Source organism: Cimex lectularius, unplaced genomic scaffold (genome assembly GCF_000648675.2).
Source record: "Cimex lectularius strain Harlan isolate CLEC.00 unplaced genomic scaffold, Clec_2.1 scaffold116, whole genome shotgun sequence".
NCBI lineage: Eukaryota > Metazoa > Arthropoda > Insecta > Hemiptera > Cimicidae > Cimex > Cimex lectularius.
In genome coordinates, this window is record NW_019392765.1 from 332,745 (window position 1) to 348,488 (window position 15,744).

Genomic DNA, 15,744 nt, shown 5'->3' on the forward strand with positions numbered 1-15,744 from the left:
ATCTCATGCTACTGTCTAAAATAACACCCAAGTACTTAAGCTCTTTTACTTCTTTCAGTTGAGAGTCTAACATGTATAGGTGAACTTCACTGTTCCTTAGCTTTTTGGTGATTTGCATAAAGTAGTTTATCTGGGTTAAATGTCATTTGATTCAAATCTGCCCATTTTTCTACTATATAGAGACATTCGTTTCCCAGCATTTCCAGGTCAAACTTTGTATTTCCTGACATTATCAGTAACACCTCATCAGCGAAGGCATAGATTTGTGTTTCATTTGGAAATCTTATTTTAAGCAAGGAATCATAAAGGATGTTCCAAACCCCTAACCAGTTTACGCACTGTAAAGCGAAGACTTTCGAAAGCTGGATTACGTGCGAGAAGGCCTGCCGATGGTCCAAACTGCTGACAAAGCACAGAAGAGGAATGAAAGAATTGAGTTGTTAATTTTCGCAAGAAATCACAACAATTAGTTTAATTTTCAAAGATGAACTATATCAAATTTGGCAAATCAATCAATTCTCTCATTCCTTTTTTCTCTTTTGGTTTGGATTCTCTCTTTCTTTTCCCTCCCTCTCACTCTCTCTCCCATCCTCTCTTTCTCACTTTCTATACTCTCTTTTTATTTATCTTTGTATCACCTCTTCTTCTCTCTTACTACCTCACAATCCCATTCCAAGATTGAAAGAGGATCAAGGTAGATCTGACTCGCTTCATTGCTAAACGGAAAAGGGAACACGCGCTCTAATTACACATGCTATCTCATCCGCCTAATTTCAGTATAATCTTTCTTGACTTATTCAAAACGGACGTTTAAACGAAAAATCACGGTTGTAACAAGCTCGCAATGCTCGTTACGCAAGAATGTGTAAACGTGATGGTTTATTGGCCCGTAACGAAATGCTGGCAATTTAAAGTTGCGTTATCTCCAATTACCCGGTCCAAATCCGTTTCATTCAGCATGGTTTGGCCGGTGAAATTGTGTTTTTATGCTTGTGTGACATTAAATAGTTTTTAAAAATATCTCTCGTTATTGAAATCCCTTGATGAAAGTTCAAACTGGTTTTTGCCGTGACTGTTCCTTTATCGTCACCGTTTTACGACAAACAGATAGTTCACGTAAAAATTAACTGTTTAACTGGAATCGTGATCGCGTACCCCATACGTACTTCTCCCAAAATCCATTATCACTTACGCACTAAAAAATGATAAAACTTAAATAGGAGGCGATAGCATGATAAAAATTAAACCACGTGTTACGGGTGTTAAAGTTACGCTTCTGCTTCTAGATAAACACAGATTTTAATAAGATATAACCGATTAGCCAGACATGCGAGTAATTGAAATGTACCATCAAACCATTTTTTTATTATTAATTTTTTGACTTGTAAAAGGGTTTTTGTTTTTCTCATCGTGTTAAAGATTATTAGTACCTATAAAATATTGCAATGCTTTCAATATTTACAGCTCAGACTAAGATACATGGAATTTTTTTCGACTTCCAAAATAATCAACATCAAAACTTTTTATTAAATTCCAGTAATTGTACACATTTTATCCTAGATGAACATTTCATCAATAATATCACAAAATTGATATGTAAGAAATAACTGATGTTCTTTTCTTTCAAAGCAAAACATATACTATGATCGTATTGGTTAAAATAATATTTGGGTCAGACAATCAAACAATATGTAATTTACTTTATGTCATAAAGTATATTTTAATATATATCATTACATATAAGAACTATGGTTTTTCATCATTTAGTTTCCAATAAAACCAGTATATTTTAATATACTCGTAGTATTCATTATTTTTTCGTCTTACTCTAGAAGAACCTGTTTTTCACCCCTTACTTAACCCTTTATTCATTTTAAAAGAAGATAAAAAGTTGAAAAAAACAACATTTATTCTTATTACGCGATAAAAGTTACTAGGAAACATTTAGTAAAGACCGAAAGTTTACCTTAAAAATTTAATTAAAAATATAATCGTTCTTTCTGATCTGAATGTTCATGACATAAGGTGTAGATACAATTTAAAAAATAGAAAATTTAAAATAAAATTAAAATATCACAGTAATTAATTAATATTTCCTGGAAACGAGCTTGATCCAGATTCCATCTACCGGAGCCAGGATGAAGGATTTTGGATCGAGGACCAGTGGCTGAACCGTCTTTTCGCTCAGACGCATCTCGTAATTTTTGATCAACTGCACCAGGGCGAGTTTCATCTCAAGCATAGCGAATCGCTGCCCTGCAATGAGAAAATCACATCAACAAACTATGGAAAACGGGCTCGTGTTAGTTTGGAGTTTCACTCAGGATTGTGTTCCGATCGGAACTTGAGTTACAAGGATGTGCGCTTACAGCAGCTGGCAGGCGGGGCGAGTTGAGAAAACGAGAGGTTCCAGGTTCGTATCTGGAAGTGGATTCCTTCCAGGACACTCGAGTTATCTCCGTTATCAGAAAAAACTTTAAACTCGACTTGTCAAGACATTGAGGTCCTCTCGTCCCACCAATTCCTTGCGTATTCTAATGTTTAAATCACGCCAATTGATTCAAAAGTTTCTCCTTATATTTCACATATACATTTACGAAGGGACAGACCCGGTACTACATTCTCAAAACATTGCCATGACACAAATTATTTAAAATTAAATAATGTAAATAATAAATAAAAATGTGCAGGTCTGCCATGGGCTTTGTAATCATATTTGCGCTGTCTAACCTAACGATTATTTATTAATCAGTTTATTGCTTTCGAATCGCATGACTAAAATTATTAGAAAAACATAAATTATTGCCAAATTCAGTATAAAATCTGCAATTACCAACTAACTCCAGGACATCTATTTCATATTTTATATTCAAGATATTTGTTTTTCTTTGAAATATATATCGATGCGGTCTGGTATGACGTAGGTTTTAAAAAAACATTTTCTTTATCGTGCCAACGTTTCGGTCTTTATTTAGATCATCTTCAGGGCCTTGGGTTGTCTGCATTTCAGCAAAAAAGTTCTCTAATTGATAGCCGATAGCTTGAAATGCAGACAACACATGGCACTGAAGATGATCACAATAAAGATCGAAACGTTGGCACGATAAAGAAAATTACCAGACCGCATCTCACGATCTCCAAATTATCGGTCACTAAACACCACACATAAATATCGAATGTTTTTTTTTAGATTTATTTGACAGTCGATATTTTCGTTAGATTTCTTTACATCATCGATATGTTGATCCGGTTTTTTGTTCAAAAAATATATTTTTCTTCAGTTTTTACTCTGACTATATCGTTGTCTCCATGCCTTTGAACGCGTCTGGTTAACCATACAGCTGAAACTCAATTTTTCCTTTCTAGTACATACACATCTAAAATCCTTCCTACCTGATCTTTTCTACCATGTTACCTACCGAACCTCAATCTCTTCGATCCAATCTATCCTCTCTGGAGTTCCCAATGGATCATCCTACAAACGTTTCTTTTAATCATATACGCACTTATGAGTCTGAGCAGTTCCATCAAGACCACCTCTTTACCTTAGAACCATGGTTCCATAAATGGACAGGAAAAATAAATGAAAACAAATCCCAGCATGCGTCTATTACTGTCAAACGCAAAATAGACCTTTTCCTTTATCTAAATCTAATTCCACTTTCCATGTCTGATCATGTCAAATACTTTGAACTGAATATAAACCAAAAGTTGACAAGGAATCCGCATTCGCGACTTAAAATGGCAGAATGGAACTAAAGATACAAGATAACCTCCAAATTCCTTAATAATACTAATCTAGCCAAATCCCGATATTTAAATTCCATTCTAAATTACCTCCCTCATCCGCGACCTTTCCGGTTGAGGTCTAGCAACCAAATAAAGCCACACATCGTGTTCGTGCAGTCGAAGGGGCTGCATAACTTGGGTCATCAATGGGTGGTTCATATTCATGCTCACACTAATGTTTTTCATGTAACCTTTGCTTGTAGCATAAATTAGTTTAGTTGTAGACAAATAATAAAAAATGAAATATTTCGTTGCCTCATCCATGTTTCTGTTCGATTTGATTTTAAAATTGATTTGATTTGTTTAACGTCGATGTTTTATCTTCTATTCTGAATCAGATACAAGTCATAAAGTAGTATGGGATTCTCTGTAATATCAACTTTTTATACCTAGGATCTAAAAGAAATCAAATATGAAAAAATACTAGGCAAATATTGTCTTGCTGCTCACCTATGCAGATTCGTGGGCCCTCACCGAACGGCATATAAGTATGGCTTTTCAGTATGTCCTTGTCGTCGAACCTTTCCGGTATGAACTGTTCCGGATCCGGAAAATACTCGGGATCGTGCTGCAGGGCGTAAACGGGAATCACGATCGCCACCCCGGGGTCGATCTCGACGTCTGTGCCGGGTATCTGGTAAGGCTTGGTGCACACTCTGGAAAGACCGCTCACCGGTGGATACAACCTCATCGTCTCTGGAAAAAGAAAATGTATGTTTTTGAAGTCACACGTTTCTTTTAACTACTATCAAAAAAGAAGTCTTAATCATTGAAAACCACGCAAACCTCAATATCAAAAATTTGTGACAGAATACTGATGGTGTTAATAAGAATCTTTGTTTAGATTCCATTCCAATTTTAATAAAAGAATTCTTAAAGGTATTAAATAGTAAATAAATTTCGTCAATAGTTTTGAGGGATCCTAGGACTCCAGATTCGATTTGTTACCCAGCAGAATATTTTCAAGATAGTTCATCTCGATGACGGCGTCGTAGTTGAGCGAACCGTGTTTTTCCAAGACTTTATTGATTTCCTCCAGCGCTTTGTCCTGGCATTTAACGTTTTTAGAAAGCTCGTACATGCAGAAGCTCATGGTAGTGGAGGAGGTCTCGAACCCGGCCAAGAAGAATACAAAGGCTTGGGCTGCAATCACCGAATCTGTAAACACTGTACCGTTTTCCATTAGAAAATGGAATAAAAATGCAGATGTCTCTGGAAAAAAAGAAAGGAATATAAAACAGGATTTTACAGATGTCGTCTTTAACGGGGTTTTTGAAGTCGGCCTTCTTCAGCTGGATCATGAGTTGGAGGAAGTCGTTCCGCTGCGAGTCTATTTTTTCCCTATAGGACATCGTCTCGCGGACCACCCCGGTGAAGAAAGAGTTGATCTCGTCCGGGAACGTCCTCATCCGCAGTGCGTCGAAGATCCAAGGGACGAAATGCCTCATCGCTTTGGCCATCGCGGCTTTAGCAGTAGGCTGAAGGGCTTTCTTGCCCATCTCTCGAAATACAGAATCGCCTGTGGGAAATTATATTCCCTGCATTATTCTTGAATTAAGGTAACTTTAATTTCGAACCGGATTTCCACCTGACATTGCGTTAAATTGCAAGCCGAATGCCACAGAGCCGATCACGTCTGTTGTGAATCTTGCTGTAGTCTCACGGAGTTCAATGATCCCTTCGCTACCTCCAAGTTCATTCTGTAATTTAAATTAATAGTGTAGCTTAGCAAAGAACAGAAAAAACAAAATAGAAAGAGGTCTGCTGTGTGTTGAACCTGCAGTTTGGATCATGGTCATTCCTAATGACAAGTAGACAAGCAACTAGGCTAATTTATTGATTTATATAAGCTCAAATCTATACATACAATTTGTCCTTAAATCACAAAATGCTACAAATTCCTCAATGAATACATTACACAGATTTTTTCCCAAGTTAGAGAAATGAATGTTTATAAAAGAAAAGAGATTAAGGCTTATTGACAAATTGAGAGCTTATCTGCTTTCATATCTCTGTACTGTCTTTGATAATATTTGGCCAACCGTAAGATTTACAATGTGGGATTTAAAATGTCCAAATTACATCATTTGTTCAATATCAAAATGAAATTAGGCATCGGATGTTAGTAGATACAATTGCCAAGAGACTTAATTTTGATTTAAACTCCTCTAATGATGTTTGTTCATTTGGCCATTATTGGGTATAATATACACAAACGTTCAAACCTGGTATGATTGGGGTCAATAGGGCAAACATAATTTCAAATATTTACATTAATAAACTTGAGCATGGTTTACAGAGGGAGAGCGAATTGTTTTGTGGCTAAAAAAGAATTATTTTACCTGACTTTGGCAAGGCAATCAACTGCATTTGGCACGTTGATAAACAATTTTATTTTTACTTATTGCAACAAAAAAATAAAAAAATAAAACCCTCAAAAAAATATAATTATTGATGAGGCCAAATTTATATCATGCTTGCGATTCTGTATTTTACATGAAACGTTTATTTTCTACTTTCTTCATTTATTGCTAAATCCTTTTCATTATGAAATAAATTTATTAATGTATGAAGCCTCATAATAGTTATGAACTTCAATTGAAGATGTACTGTGTTCAATTTATTAGAAGAAAAAAAATTTAAAATCACTGAAATTGATTCAAACAGAAAGAAATTCAACTAGTCCAATTTCTTAAAGCGGAGTTTAGTTCCTGCTCAAAGCATTTGAAACTTGCTCAATTGTGTTCATGCAATTATGTTTCAGAAAGGTGTAAAAATCATATTTATTTTACTATTAAACATTGTTTTAATGATAAATGCAAATGACTAAAATTGATTAAAATAGAAAGAGATTAACTTTTTTTTCCGCTTAAAGCTTAGAATTAGTTCAGTTCCTCAAAGTGCTGCACAAAAGAACTGAAACTTTCTCAGTGTTTTCTTTTTTTAATGCAATTATGATTTAAAATGGTGTAAAAAAATGCATGTAATATGGAAAAGTCACAGAAATTAATTTAAAAATAAATAGATTTGAGTAGATTTATTTATAAAAGCCTATGTTTAGTTCTTGAAAGTGCCTCACAAAGCAAATGAAATTCTACATGAACATTCTTTTCGAATAAATTTAAACCAAAAAGAACCTGAACAAATTGCTGCAGTTTGTTTGAAGACTCTACGAGAAGGGGGAACATATTCTTGATCTTCCCTGAACTGAAAGCGGGTGTGAGCTTGTTCCTCAGGATGCGCCAACGGTTGCTTTCGAGGTTGACAAGGTGCCCAGTCAGCGGTTCTCTTTTTTCGTCAATGTGAAAACCCCGATTCATGAAGTGGTCAAAGTCTTTCACCAGGATGCGTTTGATCAACTCCGGGTCTCTGATGAGCAGGCTCGGGTTCCTCAGTTGGTAGATGCCGACAAACTTCTCATTCGGATATTCCCTGCAGAAGTTGTTTTGTTGTAATAAGTTTTTTTTGTTAATTGAATTTTAGAATAAATTACCAGTATATCTCCCGGTGGCAGGCACCGGGGAACTTCTTCAGCAGGACAATGTCTTTTATATTGCCAAAAACAGCTATAGGCTCTGGAAACGGTACTTTTTTCTTCTTCCAATAATCATAGGTCCATATCAAATAAATGTATAAAAGAAGTGGGATCAAGAATGCAGAAATCAATAGAAACATTCTGTAAAAGATGAAAGTTAATGATATATTTTATTCACCATCAAAGATTGACACTTCTTGACTATATTATATTATTAAGAACATAATTAATAAAATATGCTTCCATATCTTTATAAGTTTAATAATCAAACTTAACTAATTAACTTGGTTTATCCTGTTGGTTAATTATTATAAAAAATGTTCTATATTATGCCACATTTCTTCAGATTGATAAACCATGTTAGATCATTCGATTGAAATTATATAACACCATTTTCTTCATGCACTCGCCCTACATTGATGATTTTTATGTAATTTTTATTTCATACTTTTTGAAATGTTATATTGTACATTAAGTAACTTCAGATGATCTTGGTTGCTTATTTCAGCAGCAGCCACCAGGCTTGCAACGATGCAACAAATTTTCCAAATAACAATATTTTCTTAACATATTCATCTTATATGTAGAACACACACAAGGCTTCAAATCTGACACCTTTTGTTTCCTTTAAATTTAATTAATTAAATAAATTTTAAGTTGGTTAAGTGATGTTTAAGTAAAACTTGGCACATTATACAGAAATGACAGTTATTGGACAAAATATGCTCCTCATCGCAACATCCAAAAAAACTACCTTTCAAATCTTTCAGCCTGCATATTCTCATTGATGTAAAAATATGAAAACACAATCTCCGGACAAAAAACTTTAAAATATTTACTAATAAAATAACTTTAGACATAATAACACTGTTCTTCCATCAGAAAAAAGGATTCTTTCATCTAGGCACACCATTAATAGTTGGCTATCTTTAAAGGAAACTTTGATTAATTAGTCATTAAGTTCTTAATTATACCGGCTAACAAATCTCTTCTGATCGTTTATAAAAATAAATAAATAAAAATAAACTAAAAATAAAATATTTATAAACCAAGCAAGATCAAAATGTAATATAATCAGTTTCTATAAAATTTCATTTTAAGGATTCATAAAATTTACTTTGTATATAAATGATTAATAATTTTATTAAATTATTGTCAATAACTTGAAATTGTTTAATTGTTTAATCATTTCCTTTCCCTATATGCTGAACTTAAATTGATAGGTTTTATCTTGACATAAGTAATAAGTATACATAAAGCCCCGGATCTTTACTGAAAAGCTCATAATTTATGGTGTTCGTAGAAGTTTCAAATCAATCTAATAAAAACAATAGGTTTTTAAAATCTCAGATCTCAACAGAAAATATCATCTATTTTGTGGTTTGTCCACGTTTCCGATCTTCCTGGCATGAACTATAGATTCGTTAACCCGCCAACATATAATCTGGTAGCCACTGTCGTTTCCGATCATCCAGGGTCAAACTTCTGGTTAATCACACCTTAATTCTGTACAGAAAATCGAAATATGTAAACCTTTCAAGGTAGGTCGTTTCCGGTCAACCGTGTTCAAACTGCAGGTTCATCAAACGAACGACCTCCACAGAAAATCTCAAATTTGACGGAGTTTGTAGTCGTTTCTAGTAATTTAGTAAGCGTATGCTGCAAAGTAATCACCCAGACGACCTCAACGAAAAATCTTAGGATTTGTGTTCGTAGTCGTTCCAGGTCAACTAAGTTCAAACTGGCAATTCAAAAAAACCAGTGACCTTAACAGAAAAATCACACAATTTATTAAGTTTGTAGTTGTTCCCTATCATTTTGATACGAACTACAGAATCATAAAACTGCTGATCTCAACGAAACTTTTTAGGTTTCGTGGTCACAGACTCACAGTCGTTTCCGGTCAACCGGCAAACCCCGCTTCCTAGTATCCTTTCTGCCATAGCATACCGTACCATTCTGGTCAACCGAGTCTAAACTACAGATTCTTAATACCGCATAAAGGTCTCAACATAAAATTTCATGATTTATAGGGTCTATGATTGGTTAAGATCATCCTAGTGCAAACCACTGTTTCATAAAACTGCAGGCATCAACATAAAAATAGCGTCGCTTCGAAATTTGGTTGTTTCCGATCATCGTGGTCTAACCTGTAATACTATAAAACCGTAGATGTCCGCGTAAAATTTTAGAACGTCCTAACTTCAAGCACATAAAACCGCATATCATTTGAATAGAAGATACCAGGATTTTTTGGGCTTATGGTCATTATCGATCAACCTAGTACAAGCCATAGATTCATAACCCTGCAGACGTCATGAATATTTTTAAATATTTTATGACCTTGAGGTTTGTTCGTTTCCAACCATCGAGGTCCAAACTGTATCATAAACCCGTATGTCAACGTAAAATCTTACGATTTATGGTGTTCGTAATCCTTTCCGGCTAATCAGATACCCCTAGCACTAAAGGGTCATAAAACCATAGGTCACAACAGAAAATCTCATCATTTATAGGTGAACCACAATAAACTTTCCCATCACCCCAATAGTCTCGACCAAGCCTTGTCCAACGAATTCATCCCTACAATCCCATAAAGCGTCACAAGAATAAATGGCTCCGCGAACTCCTTTAAGAATAGTAAGTAGTGTAGTTTCATTAAGTGAAGTGGGAGAAAATGTGATTATTTTCCCCCTCAATGTAAGTAAATAAATATGTCTATGTATTCGCAAAATACATGTTTTAATCAGAAATTGCAAATTGTAATAAAATATTGCAAAACAAATGTATACGGTTTAGTCGTTTCACCGGGGTCAAAATTCAGGTTCATCAAACCCTAGAACATTTGAAAATGTAAAGCTTACAAGCAACGTTGTTTACGATCAACCAAGTCCAAACTTCAGGACCACAATTCATAAAACTAAAGACTTCAACAAAAATATCTCAGATTTGTTGACATTCAATCTAAACTGCCATTTCACAAAGCCAGTTACCTCAACAAAAAAATCACTCAATTCATTAAGTTTGTAGTTGTTCCCTATAGTACATTAGGTCCTCGTATGTACTCGTTAGCCCTAAAAAGGACATGGGAATCTAACGTTCGCACCCAGCCCCTATGGCCTTATCGGACGTTTTGTTTCTCAAGGTGAGAGTCGACGTACCTCTGCCTGCGACTGGGGTGTGTTACAATCGCAGGTTTCAGGGTAGAAGACTTCCCGGTCCCGAAGGAAAGAAGAACTTACTCTCCGCTTGTCCATTCCGAGTGGATAGGACTGCATTAAGCACCAAACCGTGGGCCAACCATAGGAAACCTACTATGCTCCCTAGAGAGAGAAGGCAACTCTATCTCCCCGAGTGTAGGAGCTCCTCTAGCGTCAGAACTTCCGTTTCCGCTACGGCCATAGTTTTGTTTAAAGTGGTATTTCTAACCACCCCCTAGAGGAACTCTGCCTTCGGTAAAGGTAACCGTCAACGGTACCGCCGAACAACAGGCCCACTCTAAGTTCTCGCCGGGAGCCTCACCACTAAGCCACTACGAATCCTTACCCATGTAACAATGGGCTTGGAACTTGGAACATTATGCTGCCCCGTAGTTCAGTTAGTTATGCACCCGCCCCCGTCTGGGCAGACAGGATCTGGTACTCTAACCCCTTTGTGCTACTGATCAAGCACCCGCCCCCGTCTGGGCAGACAGGATCTGGTACCCTAACCCCTTTGTGCTACTGATCAAGCACCGTTGTCCGCGGCTGACTCAAAAACCAACAAACCCTGACGCATTCGAGGGACTCTCTCGCCACTAATCAAGATGAGCTACATGTCCTTGATCTTGCAGTGGCATATGAATCTGGCGACGCGCTAAGCCGTGTTGCGGAGGCAAAGAGCGAGAAGTACATGGGGCTTCGCGACGTGCTTCGAGAGCGGTGCCAGAAGCCGTATTTTACGGCCAAAGGCATCGTGATCGGGGCGCGTGGGGCAATTCCGGAGGGCTCCAAGAGAGCCCTTCGCGACCTCGGAGTATCAAACCTCCCCAGGGTGCTCCTCACCATGTCTCTGATAACTCTGTGCTCTTCGCTGGCTATCGCGTGCAGTCATATGGACAGGGACAGATGGTTTATGCTACCTGTCAGGCATGAGCCGGCCAGTGAGTTGCCCCAACTGCTCCCCGACGACGATGGACCACGGCGAGGAAGAGGACATACGTAAGGACCAGAGGCGGCGTCGAAGAGAGGAGTGGCCGTCCGTCGCCGAAAAGGACCTCCCCGGACAGCGCGGACGACCCGAGGAAGGACGCCGCCGACGGATGATGATATCCCTGGGCACCCGCCCAGGTAATAGTCCTGTAAAAGGCGAAGAAAAGTGTAATCTTTGCTTCCTTCGTCCGATCTTCCATATCCACGCAGAGGTGCTTACGTTGATCATGCGCACAGGGAAACACGAATACTCCTTCTGTTTCTGAGAGTTTGCCACGCTCTCAAGGGTGCACCTTTATTTTGTTCCTGGAAACCCCCCCTTGCATCAAAAGGTTGGGGAGGTCTTAAGGAAATGTGCCATAGGACCTGGATTGAGAAGGGGAAGTGCCCGAAAACGCGAGGCCCACCTTTTCAGACTACAACCCCACGCCCCCAGCACACTGTACCACCCACTGTCACTGTGATCTATCCTTATCATACAACCGCATATTTCAAAAGAAAATAGAATTTGTTGGGCCTATGATCGTTTTTGGTCGTTCTACTACAAATTGCAGATTCATAAAACCAGAGATTCACAACAGAAATTTTCACAATTTAGTCGGTATGCAGTCGTCCCTCCCCCTGGTATGCACTACAAGTGTTCATGAAACCTCATTATTAGTTTTTATAATTGTAAAATGTAATTAATATTTAATAATCTATTTGTTTATTTTTTAACACTTTAGTTATTAAATTACTTTTTATTTTTACTATTGTGTTTGAAGGAAGACAGATATGAAGTGTATCATCAAATCGTGATGTTGCCCTATTTAATTTACTTTTGATTTAATTTTTGTTCAACCAACTTTCACGCATCATACAGGATTTTCTTTTTCGCATTAAATCTGAATACAAATCGCCGGTTTTAATCGACACACAGTTTATATTTTATAACAGGATTCGCAACCCTGCCTTTCACGCCCTGAATAAAATAAGCCTCCAGTGTATCCCTCGTGTTTTGCAATTTTATCCCGTTTTCTTAATAACATTGGCCAAAGAAAGAAAGAAATTACACAGGGGCTGAACGGAAACCAACATGTAGCTTATTATTCCAAAAGCGACCAAGGGGAGAGGCGAATCAGTGCGATGTCGTTGCACAAGTACAGGTTTTCGTCATTCCGCTTGGTTCATTCTCATGGTGGTAACCGGGTCACACACAAGTCCTTGTTTATAGATTTGTTTGACCGCTGTTTTGCAACGCGATAACAACGCCGATGCCATTTTCATCCTAAGATCATGACCATTCGAAACATATATCATTCCTATACATGTTCCTCTTTATCATCTAAAATTTAACAGAAAAAAATATGTACTTTAGAAGTACAATATTTTATAATAAAATATATTTTCTTTAGAATTAGAATATTTTATTTATATATTCATTTTCTAACTAAGAATTCTCTTTTCTCTAATAGAAAAGTTATGTTCGCTGTATTGAGTGAAGATATTCACAAAAACGTTAGTTTTCCTGGTTTTTAATAATTTTTCAATTTGGCTGTTTGGATAGGAAAATTCCAAACGAAAAGTAGAAAAATTACGTTAAAATCAAGATACACTACGTTTATCACTTTTTTGGGAGTAACACTCGCCCATTTAATTAACTTTTCATAAACTTCCAGATAATTCGTAATTCAACAGCATCTCACATTAATTTTGTCCATAATTAAATTTAAAAAAAAAATTTTTATAAATGAATATTATTATGTTTTAATTTAAAATATTCTTGATGACACTTGCATCTTTGGAAGACAAAACTTTTAACAATTTATTTGGATTATAGGATTTTTTTAAATTCACTTCTTGTCCGTAAATTAGAAATAAATTTTAACCTTAAATAATATGTACTAAGTCGTAAAGTATAGTGTGTTTATCTGCAGTGTTTTTCACAAAACTTATGTAAACAATACAGGATTGGACAGACGTTAATATTAAAACACATAAAATAATCAAATTCAAATCATAATCAAGACAAAAATTTTAACAATTTATCTGGATTATAGGATTTTTTTTTTAAATTCACTTCTTGTCCGTAAATGAGAGATAAATTTTAACCTTAAATAATATGTACTAAGTATAGTGTGTTCATCTGCAATTACGGTGGTTTTTCACAAAACTTATGTAAACAATACAGAATTGGACAGACTCTAATATTAAAACTCATAAAATAATCAAATCTCTATTAACAACTGATTACTAACCAAACTTTTATCATATAATAAATGTGTAAATAAATTTTGCAGAGAATTTTCCAAAAATGTCCCCCTAGCTTTGCGCTTTATTACGTTGCAGAACTTTCAAAAAGAAACAGTTTTTCTTAGCGATTATATACAACAAGAAAGCCTTTCCTATGTCAAACATGTCCGTTTTTCCATTTTACAAATATCTACGAAGGAATTCGATATTCTTTTAGAAAGGAATTCTTGGCCGGCCGCGCCATTTTTCGGCTTAGTATTCTCAAGACCTACTCTAACAAAATATGAAATTTAGAGTAAGTAACTTAATGAATATTTGAATTTATATTAAAAATTAATAAATTTATGTGACATAAGCAGTTTGAATAAGACGTAAGATAATTTTTTAAATATTTTTATACAAATGTAATACAACGCTTCCTTCCAAGAAGTTTTATTATAATATTATGACTTTTTTATCTGCAGTATTTATTTTTAATTATTATATTATTTACAGCTATATATTAATTACGCTTTCGTAGTTTCGCAGTGCGTGAGCTTTTCATAACACTGGATTAAAATATCCTGGGTACTTACGTCTCGAGAGTCGTTCCAAGACTGAAAAGTCCTTGGAGGCCGAAGAAGGTACTTGCGAGTCGGTGTGAGGTAACTTTTCTCACTCATTACACAAATATTAATGGAGCCCCCTCCTCTGGACCGGATTCCGAAAAGGTTTCCAAACGGCTAGATTTGAAATTATCCATCGCGGCTTATCCGGTGCGAAAAAAATTGATGTTAAAACGACGCGGGAAGGAATTTCCAAAGGATGACGAAGGTATTGAGTAGTCAAAACAAGAGTTTTGCGTTTTTCCTCATCCCGATAAACTGCCATTTTTACGTTACATCGGTGCGTTCGGGATCTAACCAAAAACTTGAAAAACATGAAGTTTTTTTTATAAATTAAAAGCTAAACCTATTTAATCGATACTCAGAAAGCCAAGACTGGCAGCAATTTCTCATAAAATCTCATGTGAAAAGAACTAAACGCCATTCATTAAATTTCTATCTCAGACAACCAGCGAAATTAAACGAACCACTATGACCAGCCGGTAACATTAAAGTCTCATTTTGAAAAGGACTTGGTAATATAGGAATACCAATAATGATAAAAAATACTCATTTAATTGAAGAATTTACGATTTTTCTCTATAGCCCCACAATAATAAAATCGAGCAGTATTTGCCAGAAATCAATATACTACCTAAAATTTTTTTTTCTCAGAAAACCAAGACTGGCAGCAATTTCTCATAAAATCTCATATGAAAAGAACTAAACGCCGTTCAATAAATTTTTATCTCAGACAACCAGCGAAATTAAACGGACCACTATGACCAGCCGGTAACGTTAACGTCTCGTTTTGAAAAGGACTTGCTAATATACCAATAATGATAAAAATACTCAATGAATTGAAAAATTTACTATTTTTCGCTAAGCCCCATAATAATAAAATCGAGCAGTATTTGCCAGAAATGAACATACTACCAAATTTTTTTCTCAGAAAACCAAGACTGGCAGCAATTTCTCATAAAATCTCATGTGAAAAGAACTAAACGCCATTCATTAAATTTCTATCTCAGACAACCAGGAAAATTAAACGGACCACTATGACCAGCCGGTAACATTAAGCTCTCAATTTGAAAAGGACCTGGTAATATACCAGGCATGATAAAAAAACTCATTTAATTGAAGAATTTACGATTTTTCTCTATAGCCCCACAATAATAAAATCGAGCAGTATTTGCCAGAAATCAATATAACCTATGACCAGCCGGTAACATTAAGGTCTCATTTTGAAAAGGACTTCGTAATATACCAGATAAAAATATTCAATGAATTAAAAAATTTACTATTTTTCGCTATAGCCCCATAATAATAAAATCGAGCAGTATTTGCCAGAAATCAACATACTACCTAAATATTTTTTTTTAAATAACGAATGCACAAAAAAGCTTCATCCGAT

The 15,744-nt window shown here is 35.8% G+C and overlaps 1 protein-coding gene across 1 annotated transcript; it reads right to left on the reverse strand.

Moving 5' to 3' along the window:
- Positions 1-1,538: 1,538 nt before the first annotated feature.
- Positions 1,539-14,400, reverse strand: LOC106663722 (probable cytochrome P450 6a13). The gene is made up of 8 exons (XM_014388794.2): positions 14,322-14,400; positions 7,283-7,465; positions 6,927-7,221; positions 5,378-5,489; positions 5,039-5,308; positions 4,738-4,956; positions 4,240-4,485; positions 1,539-2,256 (listed from the first exon to the last, which is right to left on the reverse strand). Exons 2-8 carry the CDS (start codon positions 7,462-7,464, stop codon positions 2,087-2,089), a joined length of 1,494 nt encoding a protein of 497 aa, XP_014244280.1. The 5' UTR covers position 7,465; positions 14,322-14,400; the 3' UTR covers positions 1,539-2,086.
- Positions 14,401-15,744: the final 1,344 nt, after the last annotated feature.